At 31.4% G+C, this 25,163-nt stretch overlaps 2 protein-coding genes and 1 pseudogene across 3 annotated transcripts; 1 reads left to right on the top strand and 2 right to left on the bottom strand.

The window, feature by feature from the left end:
- Nucleotides 1-25,163, bottom strand: part of LOC149565937 (uncharacterized) — a 289,704-nt pseudogene that overhangs the window by 32,412 nt on the left and 232,129 nt on the right.
- On the top strand, nucleotides 17,602-18,720 carry CRR42 (DUF3148 family protein). Its single transcript, XM_089819414.1, has 2 exons — nucleotides 17,602-18,037; nucleotides 18,399-18,720. Exons 1-2 carry the CDS (start codon nucleotides 17,724-17,726, stop codon nucleotides 18,517-18,519), a joined length of 435 nt encoding a protein of 144 aa, XP_089675540.1. The 5' UTR covers nucleotides 17,602-17,723; the 3' UTR covers nucleotides 18,520-18,720.
- On the bottom strand, nucleotides 22,804-24,479 carry LOC149565940 (brassinosteroid-responsive RING protein 1-like). Of its 2 annotated transcripts, none has more exons than XM_089819410.1 (2): nucleotides 23,772-24,478; nucleotides 22,804-23,056 (listed from the first exon to the last, which is right to left on the bottom strand). In XM_089819410.1, the coding sequence occupies exon 1, from the start codon at nucleotides 24,282-24,284 to the stop codon at nucleotides 23,796-23,798; it is 489 nt and encodes a 162-aa protein (XP_089675536.1). In that variant the 5' UTR covers nucleotides 24,285-24,478; the 3' UTR covers nucleotides 22,804-23,056; nucleotides 23,772-23,795. The 2 variants fall into 2 exon arrangements, with proteins under 2 accessions (XP_089675536.1, XP_089675537.1); XM_089819411.1 differs by lacking the exon at nucleotides 22,804-23,056 and adding an exon at nucleotides 23,274-23,652 and having other exon boundaries at nucleotides 23,772-24,479.

Below are 25,163 nucleotides of genomic sequence, written 5' to 3'. Positions count from 1 at the left end.
CTTTATTTGATCAATCTCTTCTTCCATAGATTTATACCAGTCATCATCTTGTAATGCATCATATACTGTCTTAGGTTTAGATTTTCTGATCAGACATGATTCATGTCTCAATCTGTTTCTTGTCATTGGTCTTGCATCTTTGTCACCAATTATCTGTTCAGCAGGGTGATGTCTTTTTACCTATTTGGATAATCTTGGCTCTATCCTTGTTTCCATGTTTGGTCTTTCAGATTCAGGATCACTATGCACTTCGTTATCAGGTTTTTATTCATCTATTTCATGTGTACTGTCTTCAGAGTCAGATTGTGCATTTCCTTCATTCTGCAACTCAACTTTTGAATGCAACTTGACATTCACTGGTTGTGACTTGGCTGAAACTGAAATTTGTTGTTGAGTTTCAATTTGATTGACAACATCCTCATCAACAGGCATTCCTTCATAAGAATACACAAAGGTTTTGTATTCATCCATTCTCTTTGGTTTTTCAACTTGGACTTCTATATGCTTATCAAAGTTTACATTTGCACTTTTCACAATTTTGTTAGTATTAGTATTCAAACACTTGTATGCCTTACTTCTAGTGGAGTAACCAAGAAATATGCCTTTATTACTTTTTGCATCAAATTTTTTGTTTCTAGCATCTTTAAGGATAAAGCATTTACAACCAAACACTTTGAAATGTTTTACATTGGGTGCGTGACCATACCATAGTTCAAAAGGTGTTGTATTTGTAACTTTCTTGACTTGTACTCGGTTAAGTGTATGAACAACTACACTTACAGCTTCTCTCCAGTATTTTAGAGCAACAACCTTTTCCATCATTAATGTTATGGCACAGTCAATCACATATCTATTTCTTCTTTCAGCAATTCCATTCTGTGGGGGAGTTCTAAGACTTGACATTTGTCTTTTGATTCCTTTATCATTATAGAATATCTCGAATTCATTTGATGTGAATTCACCAGCTCTGTTTGATCTTAGGCATTTCAAGCTCTTTCCTATTTCCTTTTCAACTCTAGCCACATACCACTTAAACATTTGAAAAGCATCAAATTTTTGTTTTAAGAACATAACAGTCATCATCCTGGAATAGTCATCAACAAAAAACATTATATATTTATCTCCTTTGTAGCTTTGTACTTCCATTGGACCACATAAGTCAGTGTGAACTAACTCAAGTACTTCTTTAGATGTATAGTTTTTGCTTTTGAAACTTGACTTTGTCATCTTTCCTAGCTGACATTGTTTGCACATGATATTATTAGGCTTCTCCAATTTTGGTAAACCTCTGACTTTCTTCATTTTACTGATATTGACCAGATTGTCAAAGTTGACATGACATAATCTTCTATGCCATAACCATTCATCATCAAATTTTGCAATAAAATAAGAAACATCATCCATATCAAGGTAAAACAGATTACTCCTTGTTTGATCTCCTTTTCCTATCGGTTTACCATCAGTATCATAGATTTTTGCAATTTTGTTTCCAAATTCTACTTTGCATCCTATATTGCCTAACTGTGAGACACTCAGCAAATTGTAGCTTAATCCTTCAACATAGTATGCATTATCACATGAAATTTTCTCTATGAGCTTAATGGAGCCTTTTCCTTTGATTTGACATGGAGCATCATTACCAAATCTAACACTATTTCCATCATACTGAATAAAGTTAACAATCTTACTTTTGTCTCCTGTCATGTGATGTGAGCATCCACTGTCTATGATCCACCTGTCATTCCTGTTCATACATGTTACCAGTGTTGTGAGCTCTTCTTCATGGGATTGGTCCTTCATGGCTACATAAACAACTTCATCATCATTATCATCAGAATTTTCTTCAACAATATAACACTTCTTAGCTTTGTCTTTGTAATCTCTCTTGTCATCTTCTTTTCTGAGTTTGTATTTGTTGCCTTCCCTATAATCCTTTTTCTGTGTACACCTGGCAGCAATATGACCTACTTCATTGCAATTGAAACAAATGATAGGCATCTTACCTTTGAATTTTTCTTTGCCTCTGTGAAATCTTCTAGCAAGCAATGCTTCCAATTGTTCCACATCTTCCTCATCAGTGCTACTGTCACTAGATACATATTTCATTTTTCTTCCTTTCTTTGATTTCACCTGTTCAGCATCTTTCAGTGATAGCTTGGCCTTGAAAGCAGATTCAACATTCTCAGGTCTGTAGTTGTCAAAGTTAGATAACTCAACTGCAGTGAGTCTACCTATTATACCTTCAAAACTTGGATTTTTTCCTAGTACACATCTTAGTTCTTGTATTGCTGATACTCTAATAACATAGATAGGGAGCAAGGTTCTTAATTACTATTAACAATATCTTCATCCAATTGACCACTCAAGCATCTTATTGCACTTACCACTTCTTTTATTCTTGCACCATACTGAGCAGCATTCTCATTTTCCTCCATTTTCATATCATCAAACTTTCCTCTGAGGCTTTCTCTTTTTGCTCTTTGTACATTCTGATCTCCTCCATAGATGTCTAATAGGGCTTTCCACATTTTGAATGTAGTGTCACATCCTTTGATATCATCAAATTTAGCATAGTTGAGTGCAGAAGCAATCTCTAGCATTGTCTGATTGTGTTCCTATTTGTTTTTCATATCTTCTACAGTAAGAGTACCAGTTGGATCTACATATTCAGTAACAATTGAATTTTGGGCATAATCTCCTATGGATCCAAGATGTAGCTTCATCAAGCTTTGCCATGCAACAAAGTTGTCTTTGTTGAGCTTGGGAACTTCTCTCTTAGGCATTTTGATCTTTTCTACTTATAGTCCTTTTAAACTGAATCAATAGTCTTGCTCTGATACCAATTGTTAGAATTCTTTAGAATAACTGAGAGGAGGGAGCGGGGGGGGGTGTGAATCAGTTATTCAAGGTCCAAATGCCCTAATAAAACTTTTTCACTACTTTTAATGAATCCATACACTTTTCATCCATCCAAACTTAAATCAACCATATTAGCAAGTTACAATAAATCAACATGCAGAGATAAAACATGCAAGATCAACACATGACATAGTGATTTACGTGAAAATCCAATTTGGGAAAAACCACCAATAACATGCTACTTGATTTTCACTCTTCTAAAGTGATGCCCTCTTAAAAGCCTACCTTGTTAAAGGCTTACAACACACTGTTAAATGTGACCTTGTTAGAGGATTTCACCAAACTGTTAGGAATGGGCCTAGTTAAAGGACTTCTGAACATTCACTTGGAATGTCACCCTATTAGAGGATTTACTTTATGGCTATTAAACCAACCTAAGTCCATAGGATTTAAACTAACTGTTACAATTGCTAGACAGTAACGATAATGACTTTTTGATCTGATACAACTTACAACATACTTTGCAGATTTCATATCACACTTCAGTTCTATCCTTTTGCTTGGCTTTATTCACTTCAGCTCTGACTGCTTGTCTTCATCTCAAGCTTCGTCTCCTTGAGTCTTCTTACTCATCATGCCAATGCAATCATATATGGGGTGTTCTTATCGAAATAGAGTAGTTGTGCTCTCTTTCTCCTTAGCACTTCCTTCAGCACTTTATGCTTTCATGCTTGACCACCTCTCCTCTTTTTTTGCTTCATGACCTTATGACTCCTTAAATAGAGATCTGGTTTACCTTTGCTACTCAATTCTCCCTCTCCAATTTTAGGGTTTCAAATGGATTAGGTAGGATACAGTGTATCTACCCTATATCTTGCTCTTATCTAGAAACTTCATCTAGACTCCAGTTGTAATCTCCAAAAATGTTCTACATGGTGTTCTGTGCCACCAGCTCATCATTCTTATCTTTACAGACTTCTAGATAACAACCTTGTCGGCTTAGATCTGGAAAATCTTCAATTTTTGAAATAATGTAGCAACTCGGCATTATTGGTTTACTGATGCTCGACATCTCTGTGTTACTCGGCACTATTGGTTTTCTAATGCTCAACATCTGTTTCTGTTCGGCACTTGTATCTGCTCGGGACTTGGTTCTACTCAGCACCTGTTTCCTGGATAGCTCGGCACCTAGACAAAACTGTATCACTCGACACTTGATATCACTCGGCACTTGATAAACTCTGTATCACTCGGCATCTGAAGTTTACTCGGCACTTGAAGTTTACTCGGCACTTGAAGTTCACTCGGCATCTAAAGTTCACTCGACACTTGAAGTTGAACTTTCTCGGCTTCAACTGGGAATCTGTTTAGCACCTACTAGCTTACTTAGCTCCCTCTCTCTAATGAACTTAGTTGGGCTTTACAAAAGACTTAGCTAAAACTTTACATCTTTGATATGTTTCAGTGTGCCCATTCTCTGTGTCTTATAGTATGTCATCAACACACTTTTTTATCAATGGCTTAGCTGATCCTTGTACTTCATTACAACATCATTAATTCAACCTTTCTCTAGGTGTTCTAGTTACATCTTATTGATTGCCTCCTCCTTGTCAATCAACTAATTGATAGTATTAGGATCACTTAAGCAATTGTTATTCCTACAAGTAGCAAGTTTGACATCAATGACAAAACAATGATTGAGAACATTCTTTACCAGTTCCATATGATCATTCCAACAACTTTCCTCATGATCTTTTCATACATTTCCAACATCAACATCTCTACATTAGTGAGGGGGAGATGAAGAGGATAGATGGCTACATAGATATGGAAAAAATAAAAATATGAAGAGGGGGGGGGGGGGGAGAATAAGAGAGAGTGGGATACAAGATAGAGTGAGATACAAGGATAACATGAGCCAAAACTACCAAATTGCAGTGCTTGAATCCTTCATTAGAAAATTGACACCCAAATTTGAATACAAGTCTACAAAACAACATGTTCCTTCCACTTGTCATACTCTTTTATTTACTTTTATAGATGCTCTATGATTTTCCATAACATTCATTTTAAATTTGTTAACAAGTATAGCTCCCTCTTACAAGTATCTTATGTGTCATCTTAGATTCGTCCCCCTCTCATGTGAGATATCTCTCTTTCTTATACATCACAACTATTTATTAAACTTTTATTTTTACCTTAATCTAGTTACTATAGAATAATAAAAACACATTCCAATCAACTGGTGATTATGTTACAATCATTAATGTATGAAAACACATAAAACTATCAGTGATTATGTTACATTTATGATTTTTAAAATGACTTTTTTTTGCTAATAATCCATCTTTTCTCTACTATCTCTGACATTTTTCAATTGATGATAAAGAATGGTGGTTATGTATTGAAGTTCAACAAGCTAATTGTGTTTTTTCTTCTTGTCTATATTCTTTTTGTAACGATGATTTTTTCTTCTACACAAACTTTGTGACCACTTGTGATCAAATTTTATTATTATTTTTAACATAAATGTTTAGAGAACTTTTGATCTAATTTTGTTGGATAGAGTAATTTCAAACTACTGATTTCTTTAATGTAGTTCTTAATAAATCTCAAGGTTCTCATTTAGGTGACCAATTGCTAGGAGGTCCACAAATATTGCCTGATAAAGTCTATTGCCAATCAATATTGTATCAAAAATTCAAACTAATTAGGTATTGAATTAAACTTGATAAACAAATGATAGAGAAGGAAAACTTTAAACATGAACAAGATCATAAATCATATGACGATGACATATTGCAAATGATTAACTTATGCTTAAACAATAATAAAGCTTATTGTTAATCAATACTCTATCAAAGTTTTGAATAGATTAGGTATTGAATTTAATTTCATACATGCACATATCTAATTTAATTTCATACACGAACATATCTAATTTAATGTCATACATGAACAAATATGAACAAACATATCATATCATATGTCATATATGAACAAACATATCATATATTAACCAATAATGTCATAAGTCGAATAATGTCATACATCAAATAAATGTCATACATCAAATATAGAATGTCATATACATCAAATGTGTATCGAATATGTCCACTGATGCCTATATATATACATGTCCAGATCAACTACATCTTTTCCTTCCCACAAGGGGAAGGAAACAAGTCTCTCGACGTCCTCTGCCATCGTGTGGAGGGAGACAGTGGAGATGACGGGGCCCTCCTAACACGCTCACTTGACCTTTTGTTGAGGCTCTTCTCTAGCTCCAATTGATACAAGGAAAATAGATATGAATCAATATTTATTATATGTTGAAATCAAATATATGTATACACAAAATCAATTATTTTCTTACTGCCAACAAATAGTCACTCTGAAAGTTCACCTCAAATGCTCGTGGATGATTAGGCGTAACGAAACCCTACAACAATTCAATAAATATAATCACTTATAAATAACATTAGAATTTTGAGATTAACTATTATAAACAACAACTAAAATGAAGAAAATTCTTTCATACCTCTATCAGTGTTTATGAGCTAGCCACAGCTGCGGCTACTCCACTATCAATAGACTATCGCAGATGAGGAGGTGTGTCCGACATCATCAGCTACATGTCATATAATACACATTACATCTAACATGAAACATAAAATAAATATAATCAAATGAATTAAATTAACATGAAACAACTATACCTGTGTGAAGCTCGTACGATGTCTATGCTTCGAGTCTGTGGTAAAGGTTGAGGGTCCTGTGGAGAACTGATGCACATGCATAATCTTTTTTTCAATCTTTAATATGATTATGTAATAAATATATGTATTAATTAAAATTATTAAATCGATACATACCTCAGGACTCGTGGAAGGGACAAAAAATGGGCCTAAAGGATCGTTGCTAGGCCCACCAACACTCTGACCCTAAATTTTGAACAATGTCAATATATGCTATTAATTAATCATTCACCATACATATGAAATGTGATAAAATTAGTAAATTATAATTGTAATTTACCTGTGTGTCAATGCCAAATGTGTCGTTCAGGAACTGATCAGTGACAAGCCCATCATTCGCACCATCTCTAGCATGAGTGCCAAATGTGCATAGGGATCCGCATGAAGTGCACATGTGACCATGATGCACAGAAGGTTCCCCCTCAACTAATGGGCTCGTGGAATGGATGAGGGTTTGCGTCAAAGCATTAATGGTCCCTAGAGTGCTGGCCTCTACATTTTCCTTCACAATTGAAGGAATAGTCACATGCTCATGCTGTGGCTTGACCATAGGTGCCCTAACTACATTAGGGTCACGACGTGCTCCCGACCTCTGAAATGATGACCCCCCACCTCTACTCTGGGAGTCTAATATATCAAAATAATTGAGGATCTCCCCAAGGACAAACTCACAATATAATTTCTTCAAAAAATACATGGGGACCTCGTGATTGTTGCAAGGAGGGGCATCAAAAACCATCCACCATCTATCCCAAAGATTGTTTCTAATAGCATCGTGTATGCACCAATGGATGGGGAATCGTTTAGTACCCTCTCTAACAGTATTTTGCTCACCGAGTTTTCTAAATAATGCACATATACTACTTTTTGGTATTTCTTTTTTTTAACATCTTCATATGACAATTTATTTTCATAAAATATTTTTTGTCCATCCCTCTTAACCCGTCAAATATCTAACTGACCACTAATTGAGGCTATCTGGGTGTTAATGGATTCGAGGGATGATGCCAATTGAGCCCTCATTGGATTGGTTTGTCTGGATTCTTTCAACCGAGCAATGAGTCTTTCTAATTCAGTTTTTCCTCTCTCTATTTCATTTATTATATTTTCTTGTGTGCCTAGCAGAGGTCATGCAATTGGGTCGGGTTGTGGAATTCGTTGTTCTTCTTGAGGAGGGTTTTGGTTTTGAGAGTTTTGAGGCTCTTGTGGATTTTTCGGTTGATTATGGACATTTTCTGATAAAAAATCAATTGAAATTCAAATAAATAAACAAAACTAAAAGAAATTTGTAAAAACCCTACAAAACAATATAAAAAAACTACAAAACAATATGAAAAACATATTAAACAACACAAAGTTAAGTTTATATCACTTATGGCATCGTTGTGGGTGTGCTTGTTGTCTTCGATTTCATTGGCGAGGAGGCATATTGGCAAATGATGGTGAAAACTTGAGTTTTTGACCCGTGTACGCACTGTTCTCTATGGGAATAGCAAAAAATGAAAATAAAAATGATGGGTTGCGGGTCTACAGCCCATAATATATACTTTTTTGATTATGCAAATAGTGCATATGCGCTATTGAAATTAGGAAAAAAAAAAAAAAACATTGTCAACTTTTTGGCACCACAACTCGGTGCATATGCCCGAAGGTGCATTATGATTATTGCCAAATCGCATTCGAGATAATTGTATATTATTTAAATGGAATCATACTTGTATATTATTATTTGATGTGGATTTATATTATATTGGATTTAGTGTTCATTAAACTTAAATGTGATTCATCATCATGGGACCCTTAAGAGTTGTAACATGTTCATGTGTTGTTGATGTATGAGTGTATGTTATTGCTTTTGCTATTATATTATTATTGTGTATGTTATCTTTTTAAAAAAAAAGTTTGTCAAACTTAGTAAAACTTAGGTTAACTTCTTTTAGGTTCCTTGGCGGGGCGTTACATCATCACATGGTCAAGCTCCTTGAGTTACCCTGGATTGGTCTCTCATTAGACCCCGAACCCTCAAATATTGAGTTACCCTGGACTGGTCACTCTGGACCCTGGACCCTCAACATGACACATGCAGAACTAGAATACCCTCTCATGAAAATAAGGCAAACTAATCATACCTCTCACTAGGTATCATCATATTACCATCCTTAGCTTATACAAGCACTCAAGGCATTGGCAAGGTAATATCTCTAACTTATCTTTTTTAGTTTTCTAAATATTTTAATTACTATGTTATCACTTATTACACAACTTATAATGAGTTACCCTGGCAACCACTTTGGGCCATGTCCCCCATTGCAAGCCACTCCCATAGACATGCATGTAGACTACCTTCACAAAACTCACAAACCACAATTGTGTTCCATACCACAAAAATAATACTGATCAAATTTGGTTCCTTAACAAGTAACCCAAAAATAACATTGGTTCTCAAAACTCAAGTTCTCATAAATACTCAACAAAATAAATCTCGATTCAAATCATAAAGTACATCATGACATCAAGTCAAACAATCATAAAAGAAATCTAAAAAATGTCTCTAGTGCACATCCTAACTTGGCCAACTAAACAACCCACAAAAAAAACTGTCACAAAAATAAACATCACAAGACTATAAATAGAATATAAGAAAACACATAGTTTTCATCCATATGATTTAATTCCATCAATTTCTCTTGTTTAGATTGGGCCATACAGATACGTTTTAAAAATAAAGTAAGAATATACATCTTAATATAAATTGTTATGCTAATATACTTATTTAAATCAATATGTATTTAATTGTCAAATCTCTTTGTGCATATAAAATATCATGCAACATTATCATCTTATTAATTTAAATAATCTAAAATCATAAATGATTTAATTAATAACATAGATGTATATTATTATATTTAAATATTAATATCAATTTCATTTCTAAAATATTATTTTGACTTCTATTTAAGTCCAATATTAATATTTACTTTTCATTTAATTCATAATGTAATTAGAGATAACTCAAACGTGAAATTATAATTATAATTAAGTTATCTACAATTTCTCTCATAATATTAAATATTCATAACTAGATGATTGTATAGTTAACTCCACTATAGCTTCTTTTAAAATATAACTAAATCATAATTATATATTTATTAGTTTGTAACTCCACTTGCATTATATATATATATATATATATATATATATATATATATATATATATATATATATATATATATATATATATATATCCCACTAAGAGTTTTAAAAGTGATTTTTATTAAAAACCCACTTATAAGAAAATAAATAGTATTTATTTATTTAAAAAAATAAAAATGCTGAAAATTATATATTATATTTTTATAAAATAAAAATAAACATGCAATTGGTATTTTCTTTGATCTCTCAAATCATGCAACCATACTATACTTAGTTTTATATCTTTAGTATATTATTTTTCACATGCATGCATAAGTTTAGTTACAACATGCTTTTCTCTCAATTAATCTTTTGATTTCCCAATAAATTTTGGAATTAAATTATTTTAGATATAAGAAGAATATTTATTTTTATTTAGAAAATTCATGATAATCACATCATTGTAATGACAATTTCAATTAATCTTTTGATTTCCCAATAAATTTTGGAATTAAATTATTTTAGATATAAGAAGAATATTTATTTTTATTTAGAAAATTCATGATAATCACATCATTGTAATGACAATTTAAAGTTGAAACCTTAGTTGTTCAATTTGTTTAGTTTTCTTCCAATTTTCTATAATCAAATTTTCCTTATATTAAAAAGGGGTTTAAAAGAATGCAGTCATAATGATTTTCTACAGTTTTTCTACGATCAAGTTTTCTTAATCAATAAGCTTTCCTTTTCAAAATCTACAACATAATTTTTAATCCAAAAATCAATAGAATAAATTAATAAATAAGTTTTCATTTTCAAAATCTACAACATAATTCTTAATCCAAAAAATCAATAGAATAAATTAATAAGCATTATGCAAACACCCATGAAGACATGAAGTAAATAGACCTTTCAATAAAATTCTACAATGGATTTTCAAACCCTACCTAAAAACCATAGCCAAAATCTGAAACAATCTATGAAAGCATGCAAATCCAAACCCTCTGAAACTTTCAAAAATTCTTTTGCTCCAATTTTAAATTTTGCTCCTCAAAACTTGTGTGTCCCTCAAATGAACTACCAACCCCCTAATAAAAAACCATAACCCTAACTAGGGTTTCTATTCTCCCATATTTCAAAAGCCACTAACTTTATTTAAAATATTAGTATTTTAATTGTTTAAAACTTTCATGCACACTTAAAGAACTTTTTAATTAAAATATTCTTTTATTTTTTTTCTCCACTTTATTAATTAGTGCAAGCACTATTTAAAGCATAGTTTGTTATTTAAATTAATAATAATAATTAAAACTTATTATTTAAATGCAACTCTAAATTTAATTAATATTTATAATAAAGCAATATTAAATCTTTAATCTTTTAATACTTTAATTCACTTTTTATCCATCTTCTTAAATTAGACTTTTAAATTAAATCTTTTAAATTAATGCATATATTTAATTAATTTCCAATTAATTAAATATCAACATATTTTAATTTCTCTTTAACCAAATTTTCAAATTAAGTCTTTTAAATTAAAGCACACATTTCATTAGTTTTTAATTGATTAAATATTCTCATGTTTTAATATTTTTTTTTAATCATATAATGTTTAATAACTCTCAATATTATATGATTAACCCAAATATTATAATTAAATCATTTACTAAATAAATCACATAGCCAAATCCACATAAAAGCAACATTGTCAAAACTAACCAAAACACAAAATTAAACAACACGGGAAAATATAAACTCATGGGTTTAAAAATGGTGAGAAGTTAGATACATGTCCTCCTTCTCAGGATAAGTAATTAGGTTATGGTTGAGATTGGACTTGAACATTATCTCCCCATTCTTACTATTGAGTTATTGCGATAGGGCATGCTCATCCTAGCAATTCAAGGAAGTCGATGTCCAATACCTACAAACCTATATAAAAGACAAGCATGTAAATGTGCATATATATCTCAACTAAACAGACAATGATAGGGAGTGGTACATCATGTAGATCCCGACTAGTAGGTGACTACGACTCCCTCCATCAACCATATCAAACATGTCAAACATAAATGTAAAACATACGCACACCATACACATGCAAGTATGTGGTAAGTATAATGGTAAATCCTATATATAAATAACATCATATTTGAACATGAACATCTCATCATCATGAGGACATAATAAATATATTTTTAAGATGCACCATATGACATCATCATAAAAGTAATTTCATTAACTAACCAAGAGAAATTAAAGCATCATAGTTGCAAGTAGGAAATAGTTACAACCTGACATAATCAATGACTCATCATATCAAAGTATTACATTTCAAATATCAAATAAGGACTAACCCATTTGTAGAAGAGTCATATAAAACTTTAACAACTAAGTCTACAATGATAACAAAGGAGGGGTATTACAACATATATAAATGGAAAGTACAATAGACATTATCAAGTATTATAATGTTAATCTATATAAATAAATATATTTATCAAAGACCAATAATAATAAGAAAAACATCCTTAAATTACAATATGTATTTTAAATACATTTAACAATAAATATAACACCATGATTTATAAATTATAAATAAAATTGATCAAGCATCATGTGATTAAGGGTCATGACCATTTCTAGAAGAATGGCCAACCCTACATATTAGTGGTCGGGCAAATGAAATAGTGGGGAGGGAGTGATAATGAGAAAGATATATAATTAAGTTGATAGGCTTATTTATTGTGGCACACAATGTCCTAAAATTTGTCACATGCCTGAAAACTATTGGATGTTGGATACTGGAAGATTTGTCAGTTATGTTAATGTCAGGCAGTGTATTTAGTGGAATGGGTTTACTCCATGTCCACCAACATATTTAGTGGAATTGGTTTTTAATATGTTATTATTATTATTAAACCGAGAGGCTTTTATATCTAAAAATTGGCAGATGCCTAAAATGTGTTGGACGAATGTCAAAAAATTATTCCCTTTGTTTATTTAGATCCTACCAAAAAATTTCATATTGGTGTGTCTATGCTAGCTATGAATTTATAAGGCTCATGAGCTTTACATGGACTGTGATCTAAATCAATGAAAGATCCTTAACCATTGGATATTCTTTTACGGCTAGTAGGTACACCTTGCATGTACAGTGATTGATATGATCATCATTAGTTTTATATTTCTGCATATATGAAATTAGTGACCAATAAAGCTCATTGGTAAGGATTTTTCAATGTTCTACTATGCAATGTAATAATATTATCAAAATCAATTCTTTAACTTTAAGATTTGTATTATTTCTGAGATCGTAACTATTAGAAGATGGGTTATAGCCAAGCTTAAAATTATCTCATGTATGTGCAATAGGACTGTCAAAAATGTTATGTCTATTAAATAATCTTGAAATGACCAGCAACTAGGATAAACCAAACAACCAACAGATTGTTTGATAGTTTAAATTTTGACTTTGCTAAGATTATAACAGATTTGTTAGTGTAATGATCCTTAATAAAAGCTATTAACAAATAGAGTCTTCAACATAATGTAGTATAATCACCCAGCTGGCTGCATGTGGGTCCTATTGGACATATAGGACTTAAAACATTTTGCTTAAAGAGGAAGATGTTTGCTTGGAAAAAAAGATGGAAACTAAATTCTAAAACTTCAAGCAAAATGGTTGAAAGCCTTTGAGAGATCTATCACTGTATTTGTCCCTCCCAAAAATGCAGTCTTTTGGCATTATATTAAACTGGGTAGAAGTTGCCCCATAAATAATCAATCATATTGAAATGAGTTTAAAGATATTTAACATGAGTACGTTCTGGTATCTCTTTTGTGATATATTCAATGAGTTTTCTTTTTTTTCCTTCATTAGTTGTACCCTCTTTTAAAGAAAATTTTGAACAAAGACATTCTTGCTTAAATTGAATGAAATTCAATTGGGTGCAAGGGGTGGAAGTGTTTACGTAGCAGACCAAATTCTCGGCATAAATCATTTTTTCCCTTTTAATATTTTTTTCTATAATTATTTAACAATGATTTCTACATTTTCATTTATTAAAAAAATGATGACAAATGCGATTTTGTCCTGGCCAAGTGGGTTAGGAAAATATTGTTATTTTGCATTCTAAGAGTTTGTAGTGTTTATGTTTGGAAGTTTTGGTTCCTCTATGATTTAATTATACAACAAAGATATTTGCTACTATGTGTGTTCTTAAAAAAATTAAAAAATTAAAAAATGTAATAAAATTCCTTATATCTTTTTGTAAGAGAAGAGAGATTGGTGAATGGTAAGTCTGATTGCATAAGAAGTGAGCTTTTATGACTGTGATTAACTCTTTTCCATATAGTATTTTTATCACCAAATTTTAGAAAGACTTATATGTTACTAACATAGAAATGGTAGGTGTCATTGTAATAGCCAAGATATCTATTGAAATACAGATGCAACGAATATTTATCAACTGTACAATAAGAATATTATGTATTATGGTCAATATATTATTGAAGATTGATGCTTTAATTACACTCCAATCACATAGTTCCACCTGTATTCTCATGGTTTAAGAGTAGTTTAGATTTGAAATTATTATGAATAATTTTTTATTCTTAAATCAATGCAAGATCTTTGGAGCTATTTTCTTTAATTTATGTAAACTATTTCAAATTTCCTAATCAATATATATCATGCCATAATGCATTGTAAATTAGGTTGCATGCAATAAATTTGAACTGTTGTTACAAGTAGTTTAAGTGGACATTCTCCATCATAATCCTTATTTCAACATGTAATAAAGGTTGTTACAAACAGTGAACTAAATGATGGTCATCATAGGCTTTAGAATAGTTTAGTTTTCTTACTTTTATTTTATAATAAAAGGAGACAAGGTTGTAATATATATGCGATGTTGTAGTAAAAAATAATTGTTTTCATTTTTACCTACTAACACATAGCAGTCTCTGTTATTGAACAAAGCTTTTTTATCTCCATCTTCATATATTATTTTTGTTTTTCTCTATGTTGTTTCTATTACTTTATACAATTATCAACAACATCATATGGCAGAGAAATTTGTACACATTTCTCATTGGGTATTTAACCTTAGGATTGAAATTATAGAATGGTATTTTCACATTCATTGCAATATGTAGCTATCTAGTGTGAACTTATATAAGATAAGATGGTATGATACATTTTGATTAATTTCTCACTTAGTTCCATGCTGAAAACTAAGGAATAATTATTACATTGTTGATTGATTTATGGAGAGATGGTGATGTGATAAAGTGAACAATATAAATGGCAATACCTATCAAATGCATCTGTTTTCATTCTATTGTAGTGTTCCTTCGATAATCTTAAGACAACAAATATTGGTAGAAATAATACCGTTCACTATGCAAATCAACAAATAAAATATCTTGTTTATATGTTATTCAATTTACCTTTCATATTAATACCTAGTTTTCTTCTATTTTTATTAAAAACGGCCTAGTTTCAGAATGACAAAAAGCATATGTTTCTATCGGCATAGACATTGCACCCTCAGGTACAAGTGCTAGTATTATAAGAAAATAATATGCAAGGAAGGACAACATCGAATGTACATTACCCATGAATATATAACACATGCTAGTTGTTGTATGTGGCATAAAGGAAGAAAGTAAGAAAAATAAATCATCAAATTATTTTCCACATATGAACAGTGGACCAAAGTCAATTGTAAATGGGGGAATTAAATAGCAAGTAAAAAAAAGACATTGTATTTGAATGGTTATAAAGAAAGAGTGATTACAACTCATGAAGAATTAGTATAAAATGAAGACCCATTAAATATGAAGCAACTTTGAATCCGAAAATTATAGGGAGTTCATTATGTGAGGTATGTGATTTTCATTTATTAAATAAGAAAGCTAACTATTTAGCTAAGATATTTATTATGCTATTTTTCTTTCACATTATTGATAACTTTTTATTTATAAAAAATATTATTATATAGGTTATAAGATATTAGTATAATGCTATGTAAAGATTCCAACATAGAATTGTAAATGACATTTTCTTATTGACTTGAATATAGATATAAATCTATTTTAATTTAATTTTGAACAAATTTTTGACAACCAATTTAATAGTAGAAATTGGATAATATTGTGTTAACCTATGGGGTTAGCACCATGGAGATTAATGGCACTCGAAGTATGGGGTATGCGAGATGTTAAGATCTCCATTTGACCATCATGGTTGGGAATCAATAGATAATCTCCATGCACTTGAATATTCTGATGATGTCAACATATGCATGTGTGATTGGCCTTGGATAGAGGATGTCTCATCCAAGAAGAATCTTAAGGGGTGCACTCTTGGGAAGAAGACAAGGTAGCTATGAGCTAGGAAGTCCGATCTGGAGACATCCTTAAGATTGGGGTTAAATTAGAGGGCAGAGTAATATAGTTAGTTTTGTTATTGTTGTGATTCTAGCCATTATTTTGCAGGCATTACTTGTCCCAAACTAACCCTAATAGTGAGGACATTATAGTGCTACCTCCACACCCCATTGGGGTGCATGACCATGGATTTGTTATTAGGGGGACATCCTTCCTAGATTTTGAAAGAGGGGTACCTTCCATACTCACTTATCAATACTAACTTGTTATATTCAAAAAGTTGACCTACACCATTTTCCTAGCACAATTAAACTCATTTTGAAATGACTTTAAGTAAAAGAACTTATATTTAGCAAATAAATAATTAAGAGAAAACAAAATTATTGGAGAATATTGTCATTCTCATTCCCGTCTTTTAAAGAGGTTATGCAAATATTACTCATTGTTTATAAGAGCTTCCACAATAGTGAAGTACAACTCCACATTATCTTATGTTATGTTTCAATCACTCAAATATCTATGATTTTGAGAAGGGCAAGGTAATGAAGGATATTGTTACTCAATATTTAATTCAAACTATTACCATTAGCACAATATTTATCAAAGGTATATATATTTATAATGTACCCAGTGTCCATACATCAAAATGATTGCGAAATGCTGGCTCCTACTTGATACATGTATCTTCATGTTGAAAGGTTCACATGTTCCAAGCTCTAAACATCACACACAATAGACTTTTTCAAAGATTTCTTGTCAAACAACCATGAAACTTCAAATAACTTCAAACCCATGCTACTTAATATTATGTCATATTTAAACTCAAAGTCATCAAATTTTGACATTGAGCACAACACTTCATTTGATTAAGGAGTATGCGAGAGAACCCAATAGTTGGGCACCCTAACTTTGCGCTTCTCATAATCTTAAATGAAAATTTCAAATCACTTCCATTTTTCTACAACAACATGGTTATAAAGTCCCATGCTTGTAACTAAGGTTTCAAACCTTCATTATGAAATATGATACCACATCAACATGCATTTTGTCAACATGTCCAAAAAGGTTCCAAAAAAGTGAGACCAATAGTTGTACACAAAATCATGTTTTATTAATATATTGATATGGTATTGCATACTTTTATTCAATAATAAATAATTATCATCAAGACTAATAACTTTAACATTACAATTATTGATATAATATTTGTAAAAATATTAAACATAAAATTATAATACCTAACTAACACAACACATCCAACTACTTAAATCCTTTGCACTAGAAAGTCACTTTTGATCTCTTACCTTTAACCAATACAAACTAAGGTAAATTTTATGATCTCTTACCTTAACCAATACAAACTAAGGTAATGGTTTAAGGTAATTCAAGATTTTAAAAAATAGCATTGCAAACCAAACATTATCATTTTTTCCTTTAAAATTATTAAATTTTATAATTGAACTCCACATCAATTCAATCCACTGGAGATGCAACGGCGTCCGGTGTTTTCTGTGGTCAGAACAGAATGATGGCTGTGTCTTCGTTACCTCCATTTCACAGCCAAATTCATTCTTAAAGATGGCGTTGAATTCATTATCTTCATTTCACAGCCGAATTCAGTGTCGATCTGCTCTCACCCCTCATTCTGCCATCCCATTTCATTCTAAGAAGGAAACCCAATTTACCCTCAATAACACAGGAAAAATCTTTACCAATGCGAAGAGAAGGATTGGATTGAGAACAGAGAGCCGAGGAGGAGAAACGAAAGATGAAGAATTGAAGGCGGGGTCGCCTATAATTGTAGTGGAAGCGCCTGCCATGGTGAAGACGGCGGAGCCCATGCCGATGTTGCGCCGTAATTATGGATATATTAATGCAGGGGATGTTGGCAGGTACGCTTTTCCACAGATTCTTCTCACTGAAAATGTTAATTCAGTTTACTTATTCATAAATTCAACCCTAGATTTACATTATTTTCTAAGATCTGGGATCTTTCCGAGGAATTTTTGAGTCATTTTATATTTTAGGGTTTCAGGAGCAGCAAATTATGTTTCCAGAGCAGGATTAGTATAATATTCTGAAGTTGCAAAATCTCATTTACGGTGCTTCGAAAAAATCTGCTAACTATCTGAAAGGAATGAGAAAATAATTTGTTTGACTTGCCCTATTTTAGGGGAGTATTTTCTTAATAAAATAGTCTTCCACAGATGCATAAAAATATTTTTAAGGTATGTTTCATATTGTTGTCTGCAGAATTTTAGAGAGGAAGCCTAAAGATGTATGGGCGGTTCGGCTGGCCAGGGGAGCTTATTTCATTGATAGAAAATACTTCAAACCCTTGGAGTTGGATGATGATCAGGAGAAGTTGAAATAACCTGAACATCATCTTAAATGTATATTCTGAATGCAATCAGTAAATTGAATTATGTAGGCACGTGATTCTGAATATTCAAGTGAATTTAAGTGCCAGTAACTTAAATCTTTTTTCAAGTTCTTATGAAAGATTTAGGTTTTGGATTTAAATTTGAAAACGAATTTACAAAAAGTTTGAATTGGAGCCTTCTTAGACTTGCAACTACCCTCTTATACTGTGAATATATGAGCTTTCTCACTTTAATTTTGTTAGTCCCCGTTGCAGGGGATTGTAACGTTTTCAGATTTTTTTTGTAAACCAGTAAATGTAGTTTATAAACCATACAAAAGGGATAAAAAACTTTGCTGTTCTCTAATTTCTACCGTTTACTATGATTTTTGCTTTAATAATAAACATTGTTTCCTATTTTCTATTCATCTTTTGCAATATTCTCTGGTTAAATAAATGAATTTCATGTTTAAAATTACAGTGGAAAACAACAGCCAAATATTATGAGCTTTGTTGTTATTTTTTTGTCTTTCAAATAGATTGTGTGACAATGTTTAGTATCAATGTTTTGGATCATAAAGTAGTACTTATGTGAATTTAGGATTGCTATAAGAAAAATATAAGCTGTTTTTGGCTATAGCAACAATTATTTTTATATTTATTATAATAACTACAATTTCAACAGTCCTAGTGGGTCACGGAAACAATTATGAACCAGGCTGTTAGGAATTAGACTTTTGCTACATGGAATTGTATTAAACCTCAACCACATTTGCATGTGCACTTATAAACATGCCCTCGGCTAAATAGGCGAACAAATGCACCTGAAGTGACAGTTTTTTGAATTTATTAATTAATTTAAAAATCAGAGAACCATTGTTGTGTGAGTTTTAAATTAATTAATAAATTCAAATAATAACTGTCACATCGGGTACATATTTTCGGCTGCATAGACATCGCCTATAAACATTCCTAGTTTGACATTTCTCAGTGGCCATATGTTTGAAAGTTTATTAATGTCGGACTTTGTCTGATCTACAATGCATTTTATCTTTGTTGATTCATTGTTTTTTTATAGAACTTGTGGAGAAAGGTACAATCTAGTTGTATTTATAGTTATGATAAAAAACGTACAACGTAGTTGTATTTATAGTTATGATAAAAAAGGTACAATGTAGTTCTATTTATAGTTATTGATGTTTATCATTGATATTTTAGTCTACCACAATTCTTCAACAATATCACTAATGTGTTCATCTTCTTTTAATGTAGTGGGATATTTGGTGGGTTCTATCTTCTATTTTACTAGATGTTTGTGCTATTGTTTGTTATCTTTCTTATCCATCTTGGATTCATTTCTCTTATTCTCCTTATGTGTTTAACTTTTTTGTCAATTAGATTGTTTTTCTCTATTGTCTCTCTGCATCTTGCTATCTCCTTTTATCAAAAGTTTTTAATGAATTGAGGTTTCCTTGGTCCTTTTCTTCATTCAATCATAAAGGATGAGAGAATCTTATATTAATTAACGATATGTCATTTACAAAATGAAAATGACCAAAGCTTATCTCCAAAGATAAAATGACTTCATGGAAAGGTGGATTCTCTTACTAAGAGTAGTCTTTTATGCAAAGTAAGATGGCAAATTTTTTCCCTTGTGCTAAATGAGATGATAACAGTTCAATTCAAAGGATTCAATCCTTGTCAAGGTTAGAAATAAAGAATAAGTAACAAATGCAACAAATAATTGTGGCATTATGCAACAAATGCTTTTAAATTTAATTTATTAAAGGTAAAGTTGTAGAAGAGAAAGCTTAGTGAAACAAAAATCATGCATAAAAGACTAGATAGAAAGATAAATAGAAAATTAATATCAACTTGGTGGAAGGACACACCTAAAAGAATAAAAAAGATAAACTAAAAGCATCTATAAAATATAAAAATATACAAGTGAACATCTATTTGTCTTGGGATTCTCCTTCAAAAGTTTTATTGGGAAAGAGCCTACAACACAATGGTAAAACTACGAGCCTCTTATATGGGAGGTTCTTGGGTTCAAATCTACTCGAGCTTAATAAATAATAATAATAATTAATCACGACACGTAAGCCTCTTATAGATAAATATAAAAGAATGTGTTTCTAACATATTATATAGTCAAATAATTAGAAAATACATAAACAAAAAACAAAAAACAAATAGTTTTCATCTATTTTGAAATAATAAATTAGAGTTTGTCTAGATGGAATTCACTGCCTATAGTAACATTGTGGGGCTAATTAATAGAATAGAAGCCCATCCTTATAAGAAGGAATCTGGTGAGAGTGAAGAAGCTTAAACAAATTATGTTAGAAGTGAAGAAATAAAAATAGGATGGAAGATTCTAGCACAAGGCAAGAGAAAGAGAAAGGAGACTTCCCCTTTACTAAGAAGGAATTATCTAGGCTAGACAACCCAGTAGTCGCTCATGTTCCAATGACCGCTACGTCTATCATTATAGATTCCCCCAATTACTACTCATAAAAAAATCCCAAAAAATGATAGCACATGTACTAATAGTTGAACATTTTTTTGCTTTCTTGGTTGTTCATTGGTCCATTTGTGCAAAAAGTACTACTTTTTTGGTGAGCAAATATTGGGGGTGAACATAACAGGTTTTGGGAAAACATTTAGAATGGCACTTTTAGATCACCTTGCATTCTACGAGTAATATAGAGAGCTCTATAGACGTGAAAAAGTTGGAAGGTTAGCTTTAAACTCTTCACTCACCTACAAAGGTTCCTTGAAAAAATTAGCAAATTTCAATGTATGGATTAGGAGTTGTAGGTGCGCAAAGTTAGCTTGGGCAGCTATCAGTTCATCTCCCCTAATGTACTATTGTAAGAGAGGACATCTTTTCCTAAGAAATGAATGTCCATTGATATAAGGTACAAAAAGTCATTGCAATGAAGTAGAATCTTAGAAAAATCCTAGAAGAGCAATAAGTTGACACTTGAGTAGATGAAAATGATGGGATTAAAATGTAATTGATGAGTGCTTTATACTATTTGAGGAAGATGATTAACCACTTTCCAAAAGGAATGCACAGAGAAGAATCTTATAATAATATAGGCATGGCCACAATGCAAGGATTGGTCATATGTGCCATAAATGACTATTTAACATATGGCTATTGGAGAAGTAACATTTAAATATATTGACACCAAATTGACAATATCAACCATGGAGTACAATTAGTACAAAGTGAGGAACCTTATAATAGACATAACAATGATTATTTTGAGACCTAGGTAGAGCTGAATATTTAACAACAAATATAAGGGTTGTTGATGTAGAGATAGATGTTGAAACTTGACTTGCTATTATCATAGTAAGTTATGTTATTGCTTTTAGAAGAAATGAGCTAGTTGCCAAGTATGTTTGAATAATTGCCATGTCAAAAAGCTTGATTACTACCTATAAGAAGCCCCAAAAATGATAGCACATGTACTAATAGTAGATCACACACGTACTAATAGTTGATCATTTTTTTAGCTTTCTTGGTTGTTGATTGGTCCATTTGTGCAAAAAGTACTTTTTTTTTGGTGAGCGACTATTGGAGGTGAACCTAATAGGTATCGAGCGAATGTTTTAAAATGACACTTTTAGACCACCTTGCACTCTACGAGTTATACAAAGAGCTCCATAAATACAGGAAAATCAAAAGGTTAGCTTTAAGCTTTTCACTCACCTACGAAGGTTCATTAAAAAATCAAATTTTGACATACAAATTAGGAACTGGAGGTGCATGAAGTTAGCCTAGGAGGCTACTACGTTGTTTCCCTTAATGAAAACCAAGAAAAAGAAAATTATGTGCAATTGCTAAATAATTTACTAAAGTGGATTGACACAAAGAGCTAGAAGTGAAGATTAGTTTATTCCTAATGTACTATGCAATACAAAAGTATTAATGAGAAGTGAGAAAGAACATGGAAAAAATGACAAAGTGGGCATGCAAAAATAAAAGAGAATGTAAACTTAATTAACATAACTTTTCATGAGAGACAAGAATCTACATTCCTGTGGATCAAAAATAATTATTGTCTCATATTATGAAACAATTTTGACTCCTCAATAATATATCCTTATGCATTATTTATAATTATAAATTTGTTGACAATGTATAAATTTTAATAAATAATATTTAACTATATGATTTTTTTTATATTATTAAATTGTTTGAGCTGAATTATATATTTTAGTAGGAAAGTTCTCATAATTTCTGAACTTCAAATTTATACCCAAAAAAATCCACTCGACTAACTATTAAAGTTTACCAAATTATTATTTTTTGTTGAATCAAATCCACAATAAACATATTTCCTATAAACATAACAATCTATACTTATCACAAATGTTTAAGTATCTGCGTAAAGATAACGTCCAGGTGGTATATGGTTCAAATCCCACAGGTCTGAACCTTCTGTCATTTTGGCTGGATTTTATCCGGAAGAGAATATAACCATAACCACAAGATGGAGCCATCATGGCGTTTGCTGGCAGAATTTAATTCCTGGTCCAAGCGAAGATAAAGAAGATTGTAATAACTCAGTATAAACAACAATAAACGAATACATCCAATTTGCAGATTGAAAAGCCAACCAATTAACAAAACAAAGGAGTAAATGCCCCAAATTAGTGAATTCTAGTTAAGAAGTAAAAAGACACAGAAATGAAATAAGCTAACCCTCATGAAATTAATGAAGCTTATTGAGAAGTTCTTGTGTAGATGGATTCATAATATTTATGATATAATTGTATTTATAGTTCCAATCTTACATTCCAGAATCTCTGTTTTGATGGAACTTTATTCAAAATAGGGTATAACCAGAATTAGAAATCTAGGATGAAGCATCATTTCTTCTAACATAAATGAAATAATAACAAATTCGATGAAATCAATGGACGATTGCAACCAATTCAATCAAAATAATGAACCACTATAACCAGATTCTCTTTACTTTCCTACGGTTCAAATCCTGGAAGCGCAAGTCTCCCCTGTTTTGACTCATCTTTACACTTAAAACTACCGTTGAATGAAACAATAATCGTACTAGATACCAGAATTGAACTTCTGACAACCAATTTCCCTCTTTCCCAGTGAAACAACTGAAGAACAAAAACAAAGAAAGGATCGACATTTCATTCTAAACACTGGCAGATCAAATGCCTCAAATTTAATGAAATACTAAAAAAAAACAAAATACACGGAAATAAATTTATCAAACCCTTATAAAACCAGCATCCAGAAGTTAGAGGTTTGCTCCTCTGCCAAAATTTTGAATCATCTGCATTTGATCAACACTTTCAATCGCTGGAAGCAGAGGACGTCTGCAGAAAGGACATGTATCCTCATCATTATCAATCCATTTATCCAAACAATTTGTGTGAAAAATGTGGCAGCAATTGCAAAGCTCGCGGATTTCATCATCTTGTCCAAAAGATCTCAAGCAGATCGCGCACACAAAATCCTCAGAAATCTCAATCAACTTCTCTGCAACATCTTGGAATTTAATAACAGGCAACCTCTGCTTAATCATCTTCCCTGAAGAAGAAGAAGAAATAGCAGATGAAATTTCCGGTAATTCTTGCCTCAAATAGCTCTCTTCTTCTGGCGCCGCGCTCAGCCCAAGACTAGAAAGAAAGCAGAGTGTTTTATTTTGTACATACGCCATGGCTGATGCCGAGTGGAGCAGAACTCTGGGAATAGCGATATTACGAAAACCTACAGAAAATCCCATGGCGCAGGATTTCTTCAGAAAATAGGCACTCCAAGTAAGTGTAGACTGAAACGTGTAATGAAAGGTTAGATCTGCAATGCTCCGGCATTTCCAAAAAGATATTTGTAAGCGGTTCTAGATGAAGATGGAAAACCGCCGGTTTAAAATCATCCCTCTTTTCAACGTTAAAGGTAACATTTAAGGGAAGTGTGAAGTTTATAGTAATATAGGTAGAAGTATTTCATAATTTATTTGTTTATGTTAGAAATAAGTCATATATAATTTATTTATAGATGTGAATTGGTATGACTTTTATATATGAGATTTCTTAAATTCCACTCTCACCTACTAATATATGTAGTGTGGTCCACTTTGTTTAAAAAAATATTTATTTAAAGAACATAAGTTCTCTACTACTAATTAATTCAAACATATATAGAAAGTTAACACATTCAATAATATGTAAGTGGAATTCATTTATTTTAATCTTTTACCTACTATTTAAACAAACATATCACATGCACCTAGCTTTACCTTATTCTTATATAAACATACTTAGTACGTCCACTTTATCATATATTCATCACATTTTCCTTGTACCTGATTTCATTTAGTACTCAACCATTTACATGTGACATTTTCATCAATTATAATCAAGTTTATAAGTATATTGTGATTAGCCACTTGAAAATGACCAATTCCATTACCAAATGCCATTTTGTAGTTGTGAACATGACCCTTCATTTTTTAAAATTAAAATTTGGTTGATAAGATCCCTTTATATGTACTATAAAGTTAAACACATGCTTTTTGAAATCCAATTTTATTTGTTAGTACTTTAAGAGATTTTAGTATGTCCAATCATCCACCATCTCAAGCATTCTCTTACATAATAGAGCA

The sequence above is a fragment of the Cupressus sempervirens genome, chromosome 3 (genome assembly GCF_028749045.1).
Source record: "Cupressus sempervirens isolate cs-2001-9-10 chromosome 3, ASM2874904v1, whole genome shotgun sequence".
Taxonomy (NCBI): Eukaryota; Viridiplantae; Streptophyta; class Pinopsida; order Cupressales; family Cupressaceae; genus Cupressus; species Cupressus sempervirens.
The sequence above is the reverse complement of the archived record's forward strand: the minus strand, read 5'-3'. Positions and strand labels throughout refer to the sequence as shown.

Coding starts and splice junctions, on each gene's coding strand:
- CRR42 (XM_089819414.1), top strand. CDS start 17,724: ATGGCGTTGAATTCATTATCTTCATTTCACAGCCGAATTCAGTGTCGA. Junction 18,038..18,398: donor AATGCAGGGGATGTTGGCAG/GTACGCTTTTCC, acceptor TGTTGTCTGCAG/AATTTTAGAGAGGAAGCCTA.
- LOC149565940 (XM_089819411.1), bottom strand. CDS start 24,284: ATGGGATTTTCTGTAGGTTTTCGTAATATCGCTATTCCCAGAGTTCTG.